Genomic DNA, 20,484 nt, shown 5'->3' with positions numbered 1-20,484 from the left:
AATTTAGCGTGAGAAACAGGCATCAGAGTTTACTGCAAATCTGCTTTCTGAGTTGATCTTCCATTGGATGCTGCCTGGAAATCTTCCTGTGCGCTGCTGTGAGGCTCTGGGAATTAGCGTGGGATCATATTTTATCCACATGTCTCTTAACCACAGAGTCATACTGTTTTAATTTAAAGCTTTATTACAGATTGCCCGTTTTTCTGAAGGGCAAACTGAAAACAAATAATTCTTGGTGCCATAGGTCAGGGCAATGGTTCAGATTGTAGAAATACTTTCCAACTGTGTGGCCATTCATGCTTGGCTTTGCCCCTTAGTTGCAATTCCTGATCATTATGGGTTGCCTTTAAAAAAATGCAAATGATGCAGTTTTTGTTTTTAGGGTGTATCATGAATTTTGATTTTCTTTAAAGCTTTGAATTTTTTCTTAACTCTCTTATCTAGCAGCGTTTTCAGCAAAACTGTACGTAAGGAGCAAGCCAGAACCTGAAATTATTGCAAGGGCACGTACAAAAAAATTAATAGGTTAATTTAATCTGAGACAAACACCTGTTTGAAACAACATCTGAACCAAATACAGTTCACACGGGATGCGTGTCAAAGCAATGTGTTAATGCCACTATTTAAGAAGGAAATTGCTTTAAGGCACATGAAATGTATTGAACTGCGCGGGAGGGGAGGCTCAGGTGGGATGGTGACATATTATATCCCACGTCTGAACCGTGGGGGCTGTTCCTTAGCTAAAATGAGTGCAAATCGAGCCAATTGACCCGTTCCTGGTGGCAGGATGCTGCCCGTGGGCGGGCCCGGCCCGGCGGCAAGGGCGGAGCGGACGGGACGCGATGGCGGCGGAGCTGCGGGAGGCGCTGGAGCGGCGGCTGCGGGACCTGGGCATCGCCACCGTCACCGCCGAGCACCCCCAGGTACGGCACCCCCAGCCTCCTGAAAACCCGGGAATAAACCCCTGCCTGCCAGCGGGGGGCACAGCGGGATCAGGGCGGGATCAGGCCCTGCGCGTGGGGTTTTAGCAGAAGTATCAACGTGGAAGTTCTCGCGGGGCCTGGCAGAATGCTTGGGGGTGTTTTTTGGTGGCTTTGACTCTGTCTCTGCCTCCCGATCCACCCTCCCTTTCCTCCGGTAGTCTGAGGAGTGGCCCACCCACTTCTTTTCCCTGAAGTCGGCGGCATCCAAGATGCTTTCCAAACTTTTGCTCGCTCCCGGTTACAAGCCACGTCATTCCAGTGTGTGGAGTCGAAAACGGGAGCGCTCCCAACGCTGCCTTTAAAGCGAGGCATTGCTGTACGCACGCGACAGAAACGATTCTGAAAGTGTGCCGGAGCAGTTCGTCACAATTTATTCGTGTTCTGTTAAAATTCCTTCATAAAAGGGTACAGCTTTTAGGCCGATTAGAACATTCAGTATTTTCTAAATATTGAACAAAAGATGCCTGCCAGTACACGACTGGGAGTCTAATGGGATATAGAGTCTGACACAGCACTGGTGCTGTTTTCCAGGTGTTCACTGTTGAAGAAATGATGCCCCATGTCCAACATATGAAAGGAGGTCACAGTAAAAACCTGTTTCTTAAAGACAAAAAGAAGAAAGCGTTCTGGCTGGTGACCGTCCTGCACAACAGGCAGGTCAATTTAAACGAACTTGGTAAAAAACTGGGCGTTGGAAGTGGAAACCTAAGATTTGCTGATGAAAATGCCATGCTGGAAAAGCTCAAAGTGGGCCAGGGCTGTGCCACGCCGCTCGCCCTCTTCTGTGACCAGGGAGACGTGAGGCTGGTGCTGGACGCTGCCTTGCTCGAAGGGGGCCACGAGAAGGTGTATTTTCATCCAATGACAAATTCTGCAACCATGGGCTTAAGCCCCGACGACTTCCTGAAGTTTGTGAGATCAACAGGCCACGATCCCATCATTGTACACTTCGATGAAGACATTGAGTAGAGGAAGTTCACTTTTCTACTACTACTCACAGATTTTGTAGAGCAAAACTGGTGGAAAATCTCGGTACAAATAAAACTTGAAAAAAAATGGCTTATTCCTTTTTGTTTCAATTATGTAAATTTATATCGTATAATCTTGTGAGAAAAAATAGTGCCTTTGAGTTCTTAGAAGTTTAACAATGTTCTTAATAAGACATTTTGCAATCAAAAGGCATTATTTAAATACTGTTATAGTATTTATCAATAAGTGGATACAACTAGAATTTCCTGGGTGTGGGATTGGCCTTGAAGGCTTAAACTTGACATCACCAGGAAAGAACAAATTCAAAGCTGTAGAACATCCGTCAATACCTCCAGGACAGAGCTGCCCCCACTGTGTCCCTGCACCCATTTATGCCCTACTACACATCGCTTTTATTCTTTTTACCTAAAAAAACAACGCACCTACACTACAGAAAATGCATTTGATTGTCATTTTTCAACCAAGGTGTGCTGAAGACAGAAGCAGCAGAAACTCCATCAGTCCAGTAAACATCCCATGGCAACGAGCACCCCCCAAAACCCAAAGCCAGGGGAGCAGCGAGTGAGGGATGGAATGTGAAGCTGAAGGGGGTGAAGGCTTTTGGATGCACCCTAAGGAAAATGTCACGTACAAGCGATGCCTCCAGGGCAGGAGCATCAGTGCAGGCTGGGATGAACTGCAACCAAAACTACCGGAGCAGGAATTAAAAACATGTCAAAGGATTTGTGATGTTGGGTACGTGAACAATTACTATTAACTGAGTATGAAAAAAACACCATCTAGGGCAAGTTCCTTTGCCCTCAGCCTTACCACAGTTTCCATCATTTTCAAAGGATTTGGCACCTGTTCTCAGAGCTCTGAGTGACAGAACACTTCACCACCCAGCAGTTTAGGTTCTCCACCTCTGACAGACACAAACCAACCCCATCTATCCCGGGAGTCACGTCCAGTGAGAAAGAAGTGACCAAAACTGCTGAAGCTGCAGGAGTCGTCACTGGAGAGATGGCCAGATACTTGTGATTGTACAGGCTGAAGGGAACACCTGGTATTTAGGGATACTGGGTTGATGAATGAGCTCTGGATTGACAAATGCACCACTAAATTAGCTCAGTGTTAAGATACATCTTTAAAAGTAAAGTTTATCTTGCTCTCTCTCTGCCATTCACTCTCACTCCCGCTTCAGGTTTTATTCCCTTATCACTTAAAAAAAAGAATATTAGATTTAACTTGCTAAGGTTTTTAAATCCGGGATGTTTTAAATGTGACAGATTATTTGAAGGATGTGCAGAATCCTGGAATCTGCACTGCCTGAATTGTGACTACCTTGATCCTCAGAAGGCATCCTGGACTTGTCTCAGCAAAAATAACTACCAGGCTTCAAATACTACATTTGGCAAATCTAGAATGATTTCTTTTTGTATTTACTTATGAAATCAGTGTCCTTTTTTTTTTTTTTTTAAATAATAGTATCAAAACAGTGTACAGTTAAAAGCTACCCAGCTCTGCACAAATCACACAGAACAAACTACACATGGTCCAGAAAAATTCTGCTACAGTTTTATCAGTTTCCTTCCAGAAGAAATACTCACTGCACACATCACCACGACACCAATACCCTTCCAGTAACATCAGTTTCCAGAAAAAGTGTGTATAAATATACACACACAAAATAAGAATAAAAATTATTTGGTTTGGCATTTTAATAACATCATTAATAAATGTATACAATGGTAAACATTAAAAAAATCAATATGTAAAGGAAATTACAGTTTTAAATAAGAGCTTTTTAAGTTCTGTTTCACACCTAGGTACATTCCTTTAAGGCAGTTTTATTAATATCAAAGCATTATTTACATATACATCATCAGCTACCCCTAAAAATCACACATGAGCTCCTTTGTTAGGCTGCATCATGTCCTGGACAAAGTTTAGAAATCATCATAATAATAATAACAACAACAATAATCATAATCGTACGTGTTGGGAATGTTACTAAATCCTCAGAGACTACCAGAAAAGTAAATAAAACGTACACATTGGATGGCATGAGAACCTCCTTTGTAACCTGGAACTGGCAGTGATGGGTTTGGGATTCCTGGGGTACAAAGGGGGTGTGTGTGCTCCTGTGCACACAGTCCCACAGCTGCCATGTGCTTCCCTGGGACTGGGAGTATCAGGAACTGTGAAGCTGCTCCCAAGTTAAATTTGCTTTTTTGTTTTACTTTAGGGACACAAACTGGGAAGCTTAAGAAAGGAAGAAGAGCGGAATGAGCAGAGCACAGAGAGCCACCTGACTGCTCAAATGCCATGGAACTTCCCTGCAAAGCAACGTGGACAAGTTGAGAAGAGCTGAGCTGGCCAGTGGAACGGGAGGGGATCCCTGTGTGATGGAAATGACACATCGAGGTGTGGTGAGGGCAGTCACACGTGCCTCACATGGGGGTGTGTGCCAGAGTCCTGACAGTGACAGTGTCCCCAGACACAGCCACCTGCTCGGATCCTGGCAGCACAGGCAGCATTTGGCACTGCAGTTTCAATCTCTTGGTTCAAGCCATGCATTTTCCTGTAACAGTAAGGGGACGAATGGTTCTGGTTGGGGGGTTTGAGCTGCATCAGTCCTCTGTCAGCAGAGTGAGGAGAACCCAGGCACAGGCCCTGAAATGAGCTTGAACATGCCATCATTTAGAGTTAAGAGAGATTTTCCTAATCTTCATGGCCTTTGAATTGTCTGTCATAGCCGCTATGCCCTTAGTATAGATCTTTTAGCCCATTTTATCACAAAGATTTTTCAGAAGAAACTCATTTTAAAGAAAACAAACAGAAAATTTCCCCTTCTAAAGCTTATTGAGCATGCCTCTTTTTTGCCCTTTTTGACAAGATTTCATGCTTTTGAATCTGTTGAACAGCCTTCAGCAGTGGGGCTCACCTTCACTGAGGAAGCTGCAGGTGACATTAAGCACCTGCCTGCTGGATGCTTGGAGGTGACACAGGGAACTCAACCCTTTACATGAGGAATAGGAATGTGCTTAATGGCTTTAATAAAATAGAACAACTCGTTTTGGGTCTCAGTTCCTGTCCACTTCCTCTGAGCTCGCTGCAAATCTTTCCAGACAAATATATGCAACCACCAACTGTACCAATAACATTTGTTGACTTTAATATAAATCAATAATGAACAAAATGTATCTAGTAAAAGATAACCTTAAAGGGAACTGATTGTAAAATGCATATGATATTATTTACATTTCTTTTTGCCATCAAGAAACCTCCTAAGCCACAATCAGCTCATGTCAAAAGACAAACAGTAAAAAAAAAAAAAAAAATTAGTCAATACACAAACATCGTAGGACAGTCTTATCCTGGAAATGGCATTTGTGGAAAACAGCCTTATATTAAAATAAAAGTTACAGAAAAACCATACCCGACAATTTCCTGTCAGAAACATCTGAACATACATATGCAGAGTAACTCGGGAATGTGAAAAACACAAAGGACAAACAATGTCTCTATAATACCATTATCCCATGACTCCCACTTCTGTTAGTTACCAAGCTTTTCCATGGATGTAAACAAATTTTTCTCTTGCAGTATGCAACAAAAATCAGCATAAACTTTCTTAAGAGCAATTTCATGCAGATTATGCTAACCAAATAAGGCAGTGAAGTGCCAGTAGCTGTGAGGTTTTTGTATCTGTATATACAGTCCTTTTCAACAAAATTCTACAGCATTTCCTTCAGATTTACAGACGCAAATAGAAACTGCTAGGTATGGGGGTTTTTGGCTAGTATTAGCAGAAGCTTAAGCAAATCAGTGGCTAATTTCAAAAACAGAAGATGAAAGAAGTATTGTTTTGTTTTTTTTTCCCTGGAGTAATTCTTGAGACCTTAAAATCCTTGGTCCTTAGGGAGATGAGAACTGTCCTTTATTCAGTAGATCTTAACAGTGCAATGTGCAATAATTCCTAAGACCATCTACACATTTTCGGCAGTAGACTCCAGTAGAGCTCCTTGATTCAAGGAAGGAAGGAAGGTAGGTAGGTAGGTTTTTATTTCTTGCCTGCTCTAGTCACGAAGAATGTACAAAATTCCCTTAATTTTTATTAATGATTCCTACAGTCGCTGTCTTGTTACTTCAGATAAAAAGGCTTCACACTGAGATACTGAAGGACACTTTTCTCTCTGTGTTCAGTCGAAAGGCAGAAAGAGAAAAGAATGTAAGAAAAAGCTTCAGGTGTAGAGGCACAACACACAGAGTTCAGTCACTAACAGCACTAACAGCATGCACCAAAGGGGCTCAGGGAAGTCAAGAGGAGGACAGAACACCAAAAACAAGCTTTATAAAAAGGCAGATTCTGTGGGGTACTGAATACTCTTGAGTTTTGTTCAACAATTCTTTTCAGATTTACCTGTCCCTGTCTAAAAACTGCCTTCAGTATTATTTCTTAATGGGATTTCTCTGCACTTTCTTCTTCAGGAGATTGAAAAAATAGAAGTGTCATTTTTACAGGCAAAGGGCTAAGCAGGACAAGGTTCCCTGCCTCTGGAAGAAGCTCTGGAGAGCCACCGGCCCCGGCCTAGTGAGTGAGCGAGAGAGAAGCCAGGTAAGCAAGCAGGATTTACATCTGGTTAATGCAGTGTGCTCTGGGGCTGAGATGGAATGCTGTTAGTTTGTTGTAAATGAAATTCATCTCATTTACAGGTTGGGCAGGAAACTCACCACTTGGCCCACAGCTCAGGTAGTGGGTAATAGAATTAGGAGCTTTGTTGCTCCCTAGACCTGCTTTTTGAATTTCTGCTTTCTGGGATAGCTTCCACATCTGCAGAGAAAAGCATTTCAGGTTATTCATTGTGTTTATCAGGACATGAAAAAAACCCCTCATGCATTAAAACACATTCTACTCATTAGGAGAGCAAAAGGATATATAAACACTTTCTGGTTGTTTTTAAGAGGAAAGGACAGAGGAGAGGGACAGAAGAAACTCACTGCAAGTGCCTGCTTAGCTACACTCACTGACATTCATCTCAGCATTTAGAACAGCTAGGTGTTATTCCTAAAGCCACAGTCAGATACATGTCACCAACCCTACCTTTCTGCATGTGTGGAAAGACAAAGTAATAATGAGGTGCAATCACAGCTGACTGACCCTAGCAGAGAACTTCCTTCTTTGTATTTTGACTTGCTGCACACCAACAAACGTTCACATTCAGTTCCACAAACCACAAAACTGTCTTTGCATGCAACAGCTTGAACATGCAAAATGCAGCATCTGAATTCACCAGTCACTGAAAGCAAAGCATCAAGCAAACCCTGAGCCAAGCAAACCTCAACTGTGAGCAAACGGCTGAGCCTGAACAACAAAACCTTTCTGGGCAGCAGCCACGTATTTAGTGTTTACCAGTACCATGCAGAGTCCTAACTGAGCACTGCCCAAGGCAGCAGGGACCAAGGAATGAGCAAGGGCTCCGTGTGTTTCACAGCCTGCCATGCACATGGCTGAGGAGCAGCAGGGATTGGGAATGAAAAGAATTCCATGGAACCTTCCACTGTTTGAACATAGATAGACATCCATGAACTTCTTGTTAAGGACCAAAGAGCGGAGGAAAAAAAGATCCTTCGACCATGAAAACATTTTCTTTCTTTCACATGTAACAAACAAATGTTGATAAGCCATTATTCAGAGCCATTAAACACTCTCTTGCAGAATGCTTCTGCTGCTGCCCAACTCAGTGGAGCAAAACAAGTTATTATCCTCAGAACTGAAATGCAATTCAATCCAAATTTACAAACCAAAGCAGAGTGGCTTGAGCTGGACAAGGTTGGTCTCCAACTCCAGCAGACTGGAGACACTAGTGCTCCAGGACACTCATGCTCGGTCATTCCGAAGCCCTTGGGGTTTAAGAGGGAAGCTGGGGACAACACTGGCAGTTTTTGTAGGTGTGACTGTCTAAGGACCTAAGCAAGTCGAGGAGGTAACAGCACACCCGAGAGCTGCTCTGACTTCTGCAACCAGAGTCGATCTAAAGCAGCTACACACCGTGCTCTGATCAGCATCTCTGCAGAAAGGTAAGAAAAGCCAGACCCTGTCAGCACAGGGCGAGTTTGTACTAACTCACCTGTGCTACTTTGTACTACTCAGAGCTAGGATTGTAATTGCTTAAATAACTTGAAGCACTTTGCTTGGGATACCAGCGCTCTTCACCTCCCACCTAATCCCAACACAGCTACAGACGAACGGGAGTGAAGTCAAATGGCATGAGCCAAGACCAGAACACTGATCTCGCTCTGTCAGAGGAAATGTGTGTGAAATTAAGATTCTGTGTATCAGATTTCTCATTCTTCTGCTGCTGAGGCAGTTCCAGAGGGAACATAGCAATAACCGACTGCTTGCTGTGCCCAGCACTAGGAGAAGTGAGAGATTTATCAGCCCAATACCAACGAGTGGTGCAGACCTGGGGAAGGCCTGTGTCACATCCTGAAACAGTCATTTTACTCTCCACAGACATTGAATATCCTCCCCTTGTTCCTGAAATGCAGGGCTTCTTATCCCTTATAAAACAGAGCCCTTCCAGATTCCCACACGGGATATCTGCTGCTCTTTCTTGGGGAACTATGGATTCACTGCCCCTCCCTAATTAAGCACTAAGGAATTAAGAGTTCAGCCCACGCAGTAGTTCTGTGACTGCCACAAAACTGCTGGCAGAATAAATTCAGTTGTAAAAATCCGAATGTGACATTTGTTGTTTTCAATATTTATTTTCAATTTTAAATATTTTCCCTCTAGCTATACTGTCATTTAAAATTTTTATAACGTATTTTAGCTCCCACAACTGGCATAACCAATGCCTTCTTGCAAAGAAATGCTCATGCCTAAAGCCTCATGTAATTATAGCTTAAATCTGATACAATTTTAAACTGTTTAAATTTACCATTGCAAAGTTTCAAGCACTTGCAGAAACACTGGCACATCAAGTAATTACTATTCAACATCTGTCTTTAGCAGCTTGTCTGGAATTTAAGGAGTTATTTGCTGACGTATTCATATCCTCCCATAACCTTGCAAGCAACTTTGTTCTTTTTCTTTTATTTAACTGTGTTAATTTCACTTTTTTTCCCCTGTTATTTTGCTGCACCATTTGTTTTCTATTATATCAGTGTTACTTCCGTTGAGAAGAAAAAATTAATTTCCACCATACTCAAGACAGGTTTTTATTGCTATACATCACAAGGAGCCTGTTATTTGACCCCTGATAAAACCAGACACTTCACTGCAGTTGTACCCACGATGTGGAATGACAAAGCAGACCAAAGGGAAAAGGTGGAAAAGGTAATTTTTTCATGACAAGTGCTGCGTATCGTGACTATTTATCACCTCTTTGTAAGAATGATCATTTCTGTTTAGGATTATGAATGGTCTGTTTATTGCTCTGTATGGACAGTAATTAATATTTGCTGTGCAAACCAGAGGCACTGGATTATTGGGATTATTGGGCACTTGTTCCTTGTGCATTTATGCCACAACACGGCATAAATGAAAAGGGTAAGAAGACACTGAGATGTCCCAAACACTTCTTTCCATTAGCGCCTCATATTTGAAAGGAGGGGGGAAAAAAGGGTTTTTTCCCTGCAAGTAGATACTCAATTGCGTTGCTGATAGCTCTGAGAGCTTGAGCACCAGTGCCAGTGCTGTCCTTGTCCCAGGAATGCTGTTCCCTGCGCCGTTCCGGGCATGCGCTTGGTTTAACATGCAGCAGTAACCAACAGGAAAACACCAAAATATTTGCAATGCGTGACAAATAAAAATATAGCTCGTATTATAAAGGCATGCAAAATATACACAGTGCAATTAATGTTTCATGCAGACTTTGGTGGGGTTACAATTCCACATTCAAACATGCCACAGTCCACAGCCGCCATCCGCAGGGAACGACCACCCGCGGATCAACCAGGAATGATTCCTTCATTGTAGGGAAGTTTTCTCTGTCATCCAGTGGACATGGAGAACACCTCTACGGCACGTTAGGCTTATACAGATTTAATAACATGGCCTTCTTTCATACACAGCCATACTCATACCACAGGGTCTGGTTATCTTCCGAGACCAGCAGTGGGGACTGGGCCTCGCCAGGGCCGGGGGCAGGGACAGGGTCCCCGGTCAGAGCTGCCCGCGGGTCACCCTGAGCCTTCTGAGCAGCACAAGGCTGTTCTTGGCTCCTCGGCACTGACCTAGATGCCGACACGTTTGCCTGATTGGCTGCTTTGGAGGTGGATCTTGGGGGCAATCCACTGATATTGCTGACTAACTCGGTGTTGAGGGATAAGAACGGCTGGGGTGCAGTGAAGGACCCTGCGCTGCCATTCCCAGATCCGCTGGCTTTATCCCAGAACACACTCGCGCTCGGCAAAGTCCTCTCACGACAACCCGGCCTTTCCATCCTGGCCGGCTTGGGAAACTCAGAGTTACCTCCTAAATTACGTGCTGTGAGTGAGGGAGCTGCCTCGCCCTGCGGGCCACGCTCCCCCCTGGCAGGCACACAGTGAACACAAGGAGAGGACACCCGGAGTGCCGAGTACTCACTGGAGGTGGGCGGAGCACTCCTGTCAGCGGGGGCCGGGGCTGCATCCACGGACACGGGCGGCCTACTGTCCTTAGACAAAAAATCATGGATGCTTGTCCTTCGGGTGGTCCCTTCTGCCGTGGAAATCACGCTGCTGGCACGAGGTAAGGTGGCGTAGGGATTGCAGTCCCTGGATTGTCGCTGGGTCACAGTTGCTTGGATCTTTTCTTTCACGGACCTGGCCTTCCCCTGGGCGCCGGGGGTGAATTTGATTGGAGAGCTACTGAAGTAGAGATCTTCAGTCTTCCGAAGGCTAGGCCTTACCAGCTGTTCTGGTTTAAGGGATCGTCCATCTGAGAAATCAACTGTGTTTCTGACACTCAGGGATCTCACAATCCCACAGCCAGCTGCTGGCTGCTTTCGGAGCTTCTCCCTCCCTGCCAGCTCCGCAGACTCGGACAAGCTTCTCATCACTTCATCTAAAAGGTTCTCTTCACTTGCAGATTTCATCTGTAAAAACAGAAAATGTAAGTTTATAAATTGTAATTTTTGCCTTTCCTTAAACAATTTTTGTAGACATAAATGAACAATTCTACAAAGATTTGTTGGGGTTTTATTTTTTATTTCTCAGCTCTCTAAGCAATATTAAACACTTATGACACATACTTAGGAGTTTTCTGTACAGCTTACAAAAAAAAAGGGTTTAGGTGAGTAATATTCAGACTCAGTGAAGAAAGACTGCAGTAGTTTTCAAAATGGTACCAGAGACAACTGGGGAAGAATTAAGCTAAAGACATTAAGGAAATGCTCTGGCAGAAGACTGGAAAGAAGCCCCTTGAACACCCTTCCACTCAGCATGGGTCTGGGAGGCTATGAAAGGGATTCTGGGATTTGTGACTTGCAGCGGACCTGGCTTGGTGAGGACTTAGGTGAGGTTTTTTATTTTTTATTGCCAGAAGACAATTGTCTAGTGCTTAAAACACCAAAATCCAAAATGGGCAAGAATAATTTTAAGTATCTAAGCAAAAAATGCAGAATCTTCTCCAGATCTGTGTCACTGCCCCAGACAAGCCCGGTTCCTCACTCCTCAGAGGCCCCAGTCACAGCGACTGGCTGGCTTTATCCTACAGCACTTTTGGAGTTTGGGCACGTCTACTCAAGAACTAGGGATGCAGAATGTGAAATACCAGCAGAGATGAGGTGATTTGGAGCTTCTAAGGCACTGCCACTGATTTACAGAAACATTCCCTTCGTCTTACTCCTCTCAGATTTCATTAAGCTCCAAGGTCACTTTTAGGTTCCCAGTATGTTAAGAAGATGAAACTGAAGCAGACAAGAATCTCCTCAGGGAATGAAGTGAAACATCTTCCTTCTTGTTGATGCAGGACAGATGTGACAACAGCTGCTGCTGCACTGGAAGAAGAAGAGTGAACCCACTCCGAGCCCTGGTGTCCCACGCACCGGACAATGGACAGCTTTGTCAGTACAGGTCGACTTTCCTACCCAACCCAGGGACCACAGAGGGTCAAGCTGCAAAATTCCACAAATTTCCTGCTGGTGGAACCGGACAGTGCATCAGGAGACAGTGCCTGTGACCTCTCAATGCAGGTGTGACAACAGCTCCAACAAGCCTTTAAGGAATTCCACTCACTGATCCTTGCATTAATTCTGAGCCCACCGATGGCACACTACGCAGTTTAACACTCTCTGAACTGACCTCACTGGAGTTACTCTTGTTGCTTTCTTCCAGGAACTGCTGCAGGGTGACAACTTCACTTCCAGGGGAGCCCGTTTTGGTCTGTTTCCCACGACTCTCTGGCGTCTCGGGCATCCTGTGCTGGAGCACAGGGCTAGACCTGGTGTGCCCCCTCAGGTACTGGATGGGGCTGCTGCTGCTGCTGGACCAGGCCTCGTGCTCGTGGAGCAGGCTGAACTCCCCACTGCTGTGGCTCTGGGGCCTGCTCTGGCTGTTCACTGCACCTGCTTTGGGGGGAAGGCATTAAGTACGTCCATTAGAAATACACCAAAAAAGCTGTAAACCTGTATAATCCCACTCAAATCTGGAATGTTACCAGATTCAGTTAACATTCATTCTATTTAAAAGACTAAAAAAAAGTCCAGTTGTCATTTTTTACTCCGTAAAATTGCACTCCCCTGACTTACCTTTTGCAGGTCCTCAAACAATGCATGATTTTTTGACTAAGAACTACCTTTCACTTGTAATGTGGGCCTCCACCTGCATAATGTTATATTCCAAGAGGCTAAAGAGACACCTCCACTCTTGTTCAGCATCACTGAGAGGCACAGGGTAATTAAATGTTAAAGGAAATGCAAAGGATTGAGTGGAAAGAAAATATTTTCTCCAAGAAGAACTACTCAAGAATGCTGCTTCTCCAACAATTCCTGCTGTTACTCCTAGTTTGTTACAACTGGGACCTGAAGGAAGCACATGGTATTAGATGCAAAATGAATTCCACGACACCAGTTCATTTTATCTGTAAATAGTCAGTAACTATGAATTGCTTAAAAACCACTGATGGATAATCAAGTATTTCCAACTTTGTGTTACTCCTAAGAAATGAATTTAAGTCTGAACAAAGATAAGTTGTTTACAATGGAAACGCCTAATCCTGTAGAGACACTGGGGCAAGGAGGACCTCAAGGAATCTTTTACAGAAGGGAGTAATCAAACAGATCTAAAATAAACTATTAGAAATATTCAGCTAGCATTCATTCCTAAATTTCCAGACAGGCACCATTTAATAGATGCAAGCCATGAATATTAAATGAAGTCTTGAGCTGGCAGTGCCCTAGTCTAGTCTGTACAGCAGTCTGCAGCTAAAAAAGCCATGAGACACAAAAATGTACCAGGGTTCTTAATACATCAAATTTAGACAATACTGATAAACCCAGGGATATTATTAATCTATTAAAACCAAAATATAAAGGTTTCTGGCATGAATCACGTGTGCCATTTTGTGCAGTGGTGCAGCACACAGCTCACAGCAGCAGTGCAGTGCAAGAGGATGCTTGGAGGAAAAAAAAAAAAGAGCAACTTCTCATCCTAAAAAGCTTTTAAAGTAATTTGGGGGGGAATTCTTATTTTGTAACAATGTTATCTGGGTTAGGTTTGGTTTAAAATAGTTGGTAACTTAAAAACTAACACCACCCTTTTAGAATTTATTAAAGCATAAAATACCTGCGCTCCTAATCTGGGGAATGAAGGCTGTGAAACGCTTGAGGAAGCACATGCTGTGCTGTGCAGTGGGAAGTTTTTGGTTGTGGGGGTTTTTGAACCTCTACAGATGATCTTACAGAGAAAAGAACGGAAAGGAAGCACGGATGCGAATTCACCCCCAGCATACCTTTGACTTCATGGAGTGAAGCATTGTTATTGCTATTGCTAGTGGATGTCCTGCCACTATCAAGGCTGGCTGGTCTGGAAGCTGAATGGAAAATTAGGAGACACCGTGATGAGCAACATTTTAGCAGAGGACACGGCACCTTCACATTCTGCTCACAGAATGTTCAGAGGATCATGCACGACCTCCCAGGCTGAACATGCCCATGGGAACAAAGTGGTTTCTTACAGATCAGAAAGCGAAGGAATTTCCAGGCAGTCCAAGAGGACACTTTGGAAAAGGGCACTACAGGAATAGCAAGGTACAGAGGAGAGGAAAAGAGAAAGAGTGTAGTTTAGAATTGAAACTGAGTGGTCAGTGGGAAAGCAGGGCTCAGACAGGGGCATGCAGGGGCAGCTGTGGTCAGGTCACTTACAACAGATCTGACAGGGAACCCTGCACAGGGCTGGAATGCCATGGACAGGAGGAGCAAGAGCATCTGCACAGATAAAGTCCTGTACTCCTAAGCCAATACAAGGGAAATGCACTGTTAGTAGCCTCCAAAATGTTTGCTGCTTGTCCTCATTGTAAATGTTTATAGTACAGTTAAAACTTCACTTCTAATAATAGCCTATTTTTCACTCCAAAGCTTTGCTTGAAGGAACTTGTAATGATTTTATAAACTACAGCACATGGCAAATTTGGGCTTCACTGAACAATAAACACTGAAAACTCAGGCCAGATTTGGACTCAATATTTTAGGACTGAAATGCTAACTTCCTTTATTTACTATTAACTCCCAATGGAAGTTAAAACATTTTCCCAGTAAAAGGGAAAATGTTTTGATCCTGTTCAGATGCACTTCACAAATACTTTCTACCAGAGATACAGAACATCTGTCTGATGTAGTAGTTAAGAGAGAAAAGAGAATCTGAAGAAATGATACAATACATTTGAGAGATATGAAAATCAGAGAGAGCATGCTCATTGCAATGATGCCATTCACTGTATTCTCACAAATTCATTAACATTCACATCATATACCCTTAATTCATTTAATTAAAGCTCACATCTTACCATGAACTCTCGATCCTGTACTAGAATCATCACTAATACCTTGTGGACTTACATCTTCAAAGGATGTAGTATCTACACACAGAGACATAAAGGAAGATGTAAAATAAAATAAAATGGAAAGATTATTAAAATACTTATCATTGGTAAAATGGTAAAAATTAAAATATTTTTCAAAGCAATCCATTTTTACTTAGGAAACATTCTGTAGGAAAAACCTTGGAACATTTTATAACTGCAGTTATTAAACCAGTTCATTATCTTAGCACTGCAACTCAGTTATTAAGATTGAAAAACATAAAACATAAGTAAAACCAATATTTACATAATCACATCATGGTGCAAAAAGCTTCTACCTATACCTTTATTATTTAGCAACTGCTTGGATCTGAAGCCTGTGGAGGAGTTGACAGTGGCAAAGTTGATAGCTGTAGTAGAGAAGGCCATAGCTCCCAATTCCTTCCTCCTTTTACCCGTGGATATATCATCAGGACCCTCCAGATGCTCAGAACTACCTGTCCATTGTCCTCCTGCCAGGACCATGGACTGCACCAGGTCATTCATGGCTGGGATGCAAATGAAAGCAAATGATCAGCGTGGGCAACGTACCCGCTCCGGTTCTTAATCTGCATTGCAAAGGTCGGACAGTTTTCTAAGCATTAAAGCGCCCGCAGCCGGCAGGAGCAAACCACACCCCGGCACCGCATGCAACCGGCTCGGCGGGAGGGAGGGGGCTCAGGCTCCTGCAGCCCAGGGAGGTGCTCAAACAGGCTTGTCAGGGGGTCGCCATGCGCCAGGTGCTGTTAGAGGCTCTGACAGCTGCTTGCCATGAGAAAATGGGATGAGCAGGGACAAAACGGGCACAGGTGCTCATACAACGGAGTGGAGTGCCAGTGCTGACACGGGATCCTTGTACAGTGCAGGTTACTGCAGGCACACTGGGGTTACAGAGCAACAGAGAGAGGATCTGAAAAATACCACATCTGATGATATTCACCTTCACTTCCCCAAACTCGAGAAAACTGTCCACCTCTCATTAGAAAATAAAACGAAACAAAAGAAATCAATGCAACATTTTGGCAACGAGAACTGATGAACACTCGCAGAGTGACAGACCACCAGAGAGCCTTGCACAATCTCCTACACTTGCTTTAAACAAAAAAAAAAATTACAGTGACTTCTTAACAAAAGGCTTATGAAACGTGTCATTTAAAACTATTTCCGTTAACACAGTGCACTGTAAATTTATATACACATGGGGCCATGTGTATATAGACATCTATGTATACAAATATATGCAGTCACACTGCACTGAATAGATTATATGCATGTGCACGGGAATGTGTGGCTATGTCTGTGTGCACAGCTGCACAGATATAAAGTATTCAGTGCCAAAGTTTAAAAAAAAAAAGGGGGGGGGGGGAGGTAAAAAGAAAAAGCTCCAGCTCCTTGTACCGTAGCAGGACTTGCACATTGCAAAAGAGGAGGAAAAATAGAGCGCAGTCCAGGGAGAGGTTAGTGAAAAATTAGTAACGGAAGCCAGTGTAGCCATCGAGAAGAAGCTGAACTGTCATAAAGTCTTACACATGGAGCGACGGTAGAAGGCCTTCATTTTGTCTTTTTCCTTCGGTCTGTTCCTCAAAAAGGGCAGTCTTTTCAGTGCACCCACTTTTATGTCATAGCATGAGGAAAAACGGAAACAGGGAAATGAAAGAAAAAAAGGGAGAAGAACAGATGGAAGTTAAATGTTGAAACTAAGGACAGAAATGAATGTCTGAGTTTAAGCTATGCTATGCTAAAAGCTATCATTTCCTGCTTCTGGGTGATAATGAAATATGAAAGCTACACTGAAATAGGAAAACTGCACTAGGAAGACTTCCACAGGTAACTCAGAAATGCACTGAAGATTACAGTGCAGAGGGTAATACAGTTTGAAGCTCTTAAAAAAGTAAATGTAACTTCTTTGCAGGTGATTACAGAAATTGACCACTATGTAATTTTTACTGTGAAAAATAACTTTTTTTGAACATTACAAAAAATGTGAAGCAAAAAAAGCTGAAAATGAAAGCAACTCTAAGGACAATTTCTATGTTAAAATATGTTCACATCATTATTTTTGGGGGCTAATAACTTCTATAATGCTTTGCCTGCACATCTAAGAGGACACAGTCTATTATTAGTCTTCAGTTCTTCCATTTTGTGCTCAGTAATAACTTTGGTCATCTACTGTCTCACAGGAAACCTGCATAGGCCTTTTGATCAATGTAGTTTGTGGGTAGTATTTTGGTAAAAATCAATCTAAATTCAAATCAATCTGCTTCAAATGTGCAAATTTTTTAGCTGAAAAAATACCAAAGGAAAAAAAAAACCCAGCAAAAATTTTCAAATGTGAGTGTTACTGTAACGTTTTGGGAGGGCCCAAGGAAAACCGAGTTAAATTCTACCAGGAGAATTACAGAGTTAAAATTACAAATAGTATTAAAAGAGGGAGGAGGGGGAAGTCACGAGTTAATCTTGTCCTTGGAGTCAGGAACTCTGCATTAGGAGCTGCTGACCTGCCTTGGTTAAGTTAGGGGGCTGATGCCAGGCACAGGAGCCACCACGTAAAGATCCAAAAGGGGACACAGGATGGAATTCCCCAAAGTGGTGATTTCTGCAGAGACAGCAGCAGCTCTGGTTCATGCAGAGGTCAGTCAGAGCACGCTCTGCCTGGTTTGTCTCTGCAGCCCCTTTTGGGAGGTGTGCCCTGCTCCCCCAGCCTGGCACACAGCAGCTCTGTTTACAGAGCAGTGCATATATATCATATATACCATTTACAAGTGCACATGAGCTACCCTGGCACTGAAATATACCATATTCCTCCCTCTCCATCAGCTCTTCCCGTGTCTGCACCCACAGGAACAGGTTCTCAAACCAATCTGACCAAGAGGTCATTCTGGTCTATTTCTACTTTCTCTCAGCAAGACAACACAGAAAAAAAATTCTTCTCTAACTTCTATAATCCTCTACAGACAAAATAACTCATCCCTCTGTAATCCTTTTTACGGAAGATAACTGATCCCTCTTAACCAAAAACGCCTTTATCTTATGAAAAAGTAACCAGAGGATGCTCAAGAACCATTTGAGTCAGCTGTCCTTCCTGTCCATTAACACAGACCACCTCCAAAAGGGCTGATGTATGGCTCTCAGCAACTGTGCCCACCAGGAAACTCCCCTGCAACCACTGATGGCCTGGAAATCCTGCATCAACAAGGCAAAATGCTTGGAGGGGAAACCGTGTCAGTGATGTCTGCACAGAATTCACCTCAAGAAATAGTAATTAATACTGGGATGGAAGAGCTACTGCAGCAATTAACTATTCTTTCTCTTTTCAGTATTCCATGAACACATTCTTGCTTTCTGAGCTGAGAATGAATGATGACTATTGCAGAATTCCTCAACTAAGCAGGAAACGTTCCATTTTTTAACTCTCCTGCTTGCCTGAAATCCTCTGGGGAATTCTGTATTAAAATCCTGACATTGTTTTGTTCAGGCACAGAAGAAAATACGAGACAGAAATCTTTAAAATGCCTTGGTACTGGAAAATGGAGCCCAGAATACTTCTTTTATTCCCTCTGTGACATGGCGTGCCTGCTACTGGTGTTCCTAGCAGAGGTGACAGTTTACTAACAGCCCTAATTCCTTGGGAAGTTGTTAATCCCCTGAAATGGCTGAAGTGGAAGTCAGCAAAGAGTATCTGTATTTTTCCACAGAAAACAAAAATCCCCTCTGCCTGCCTTGGGTTTTCTCTGGAAAAGCTCTGCACATAGCAGGTGTCAGATCCATGGCACTCACCTGATCATTAGGGGTGATCAGTAATAATTTGTGGGCAGTACCTGGGAAGAAGGAGGCTGTACTGCCAGCAGGTATGAAAAGCCAAGGTGAAACCCTGCAGTCGGGAACACACACTTCCTGCAGGATTAGCCTCTGCTGGGACAGCAACAGCCCTCCAGGCACCCCCTCCTTCCCAGAGGGATCAGACACAGGCTCTGGCCGCACTGTGAGACCTCGGGTGGTGTTCTCTGAGAACAGGGTAACCTGATTTTTGTGCCAAGATCACCTTTCCCAGGGAGATAACAGCTCTCTTGGAAACATTTGCATGAGAAAGTGGCCTGTGTTGGGAAAACACAATCTCCATCACCACCCACAAAAGAGGAAAAACTACAGATGTCACACACAGCAAATACTTTTGGAATCAGTATCTCTGACAGGGAATGTGGGGTGTGAGCCCTGTCTATCCTGGAGCTCTCTATGTCAGACACTCAGTCCTCCAGCTCAGAACATCGCTGGTTTGTGCCAGGGAAGGTGAGCTACCTTCTCCTGCCTCCTCAAGGACACACGGACATTTCACCTCGGCAGTTCCCGGTGGAACCAGCTCCTTTCCCAGATGCCGGAGATCAGGGTGGCACAGAACTCCTCCGGAGGCAGAGCTGCCTTCAGCCAGCACGGAGAGCTCCAACACCTGAGCGCTGGCACAGACAGGGGGCACTCACACGTTTGCTCCCTGCTGTAGCTCCTTCAGTGGAAGCTGCTACTGCCAAACTGCTTCCCACGGAAAAGAAAGGACCCCAGATCCCGGGATTTAGGATTTACGGTCACTCTAGGAGCAGAAGAAATAGACTGCAAAATGTGCACCATCACCAGCACTCGTCATACTGAGATACTCTCTTTGCTTTGTGAGGCACAAACTGTCTCAGATCGCTGTCTCAGAGACTGTCAGAGCTGAGTTGGCACAAAATGCATCCGAATTCTCTCCAAAACTGTGGTTTCCATGGCGACACGTGTGCTGGAGGAAGGTTAGGATCCGGAATTAGATCAGCCCTTCCAGTTTGTGGATAAATACACTGGGATTAAGAGGAACATGAACAAGGTCCATGGAGTAGAAAATTAATGAGGTCTGAACAGCTTCAAACCTCTTTTGAGGCTCAGCCACCATAACTGCAGCCGTGGCTCCCCAGGAGGGTAACTGCACACTACAAGGTCCCAAGGATCATGCAAAGAAAACTGTCACAGAAAAGCCCTTCCAGAACATGACATTGCTGACACAGATGCAAGATGGGCTGAACCACAGCGTGCACACTCTCAGTTCCCACTGACACACACCCAGGACAGCTTCAGTCACTCCCCAATTCCACACCACTCACGGTTTGGATGTAAAAGCAACAGCTGCTTTTAAAAAAAGTTTAAAAGTACCTGTTTTGAAGCTTACACTGGAAAAGGCTGAGCTCCCCAAAGGGAGAAGTAGTTAGTAACAAAAGTGCTAAAATGTACCCTTGAACTATTTTCTTCAGTTATTAAAAATTACACATCTGATTTTAACTTTCCCTGAAATAGCATTTTTGGATTGTTTTTAACTTTGACTAAGCTTCTGCAAGAAGCACAGAAGAAAAAATACCACATCATAGTGGCTGCAATAATTCACAGCTGGCACAAACCCCAGACCTGCTGTCTTTTAAAACCCCATACATTAAATTTAGAAGTAGTAGTGCAAAGATCGGAAGT

General features: G+C 43.7%; 2 protein-coding genes across 23 annotated transcripts in view; one reads left to right on the top strand and one right to left on the bottom strand.

The window, feature by feature from the left end:
• Window positions 1-811: 811 nt before the first annotated feature.
• Window positions 812-4,429, top strand: LOC125323815 (prolyl-tRNA synthetase associated domain-containing protein 1-like). 2 transcript variants are annotated; one of them, XR_007202654.1, is made up of 3 exons: window positions 812-923; window positions 1,515-3,018; window positions 4,201-4,429. XR_007202654.1 is itself a non-coding variant. In XM_048299122.1 (2 exons), exons 1-2 carry the CDS (start codon window positions 843-845, stop codon window positions 1,950-1,952), a joined length of 519 nt encoding a protein of 172 aa, XP_048155079.1. In that variant the 5' UTR covers window positions 812-842; the 3' UTR covers window positions 1,953-3,138. The 2 variants fall into 2 exon arrangements, 1 of the variants encoding a protein (XP_048155079.1); XM_048299122.1 differs by lacking the exon at window positions 4,201-4,429 and having other exon boundaries at window positions 1,515-3,138.
• The window catches only part of CCDC88A (coiled-coil domain containing 88A), a 65,258-nt gene continuing 48,292 nt past the window's right edge, over window positions 3,519-20,484 (bottom strand). For 4 of the 21 annotated variants that reach the window (XM_048299100.1, XM_048299103.1, XM_048299099.1 and 1 more), the window contains 9 exons: window positions 16,528-16,611; window positions 15,941-15,973; window positions 15,306-15,509; window positions 14,947-15,018; window positions 14,306-14,392; window positions 14,119-14,175; window positions 13,894-13,974; window positions 12,246-12,511; window positions 3,519-11,038 (listed from right to left, as the gene is read on the bottom strand). In XM_048299100.1, coding sequence (XP_048155057.1) covers window positions 10,025-11,038; window positions 12,246-12,511; window positions 13,894-13,974; window positions 14,119-14,175; window positions 14,306-14,392; window positions 14,947-15,018; window positions 15,306-15,509; window positions 15,941-15,973; window positions 16,528-16,611 — 1,898 coding nt within the window. In that variant the 3' untranslated portion in view covers window positions 3,519-10,024. The remainder of the gene's footprint in view (window positions 11,039-12,245; window positions 12,512-13,893; window positions 13,975-14,118; window positions 14,176-14,305; window positions 14,393-14,946; window positions 15,019-15,305; window positions 15,510-15,940; window positions 15,974-16,527; window positions 16,612-20,484) is intronic. The other 17 variants (XM_048299105.1, XM_048299104.1, XM_048299120.1 and 14 more) reach the window with 15 other exon arrangements.

This window comes from Corvus hawaiiensis, chromosome 3 (assembly GCF_020740725.1).
Source record: "Corvus hawaiiensis isolate bCorHaw1 chromosome 3, bCorHaw1.pri.cur, whole genome shotgun sequence".
NCBI classification, from domain to species: Eukaryota; Metazoa; Chordata; class Aves; order Passeriformes; family Corvidae; genus Corvus; species Corvus hawaiiensis.
This window is presented reverse-complemented; position numbering and strand designations above follow the sequence as displayed.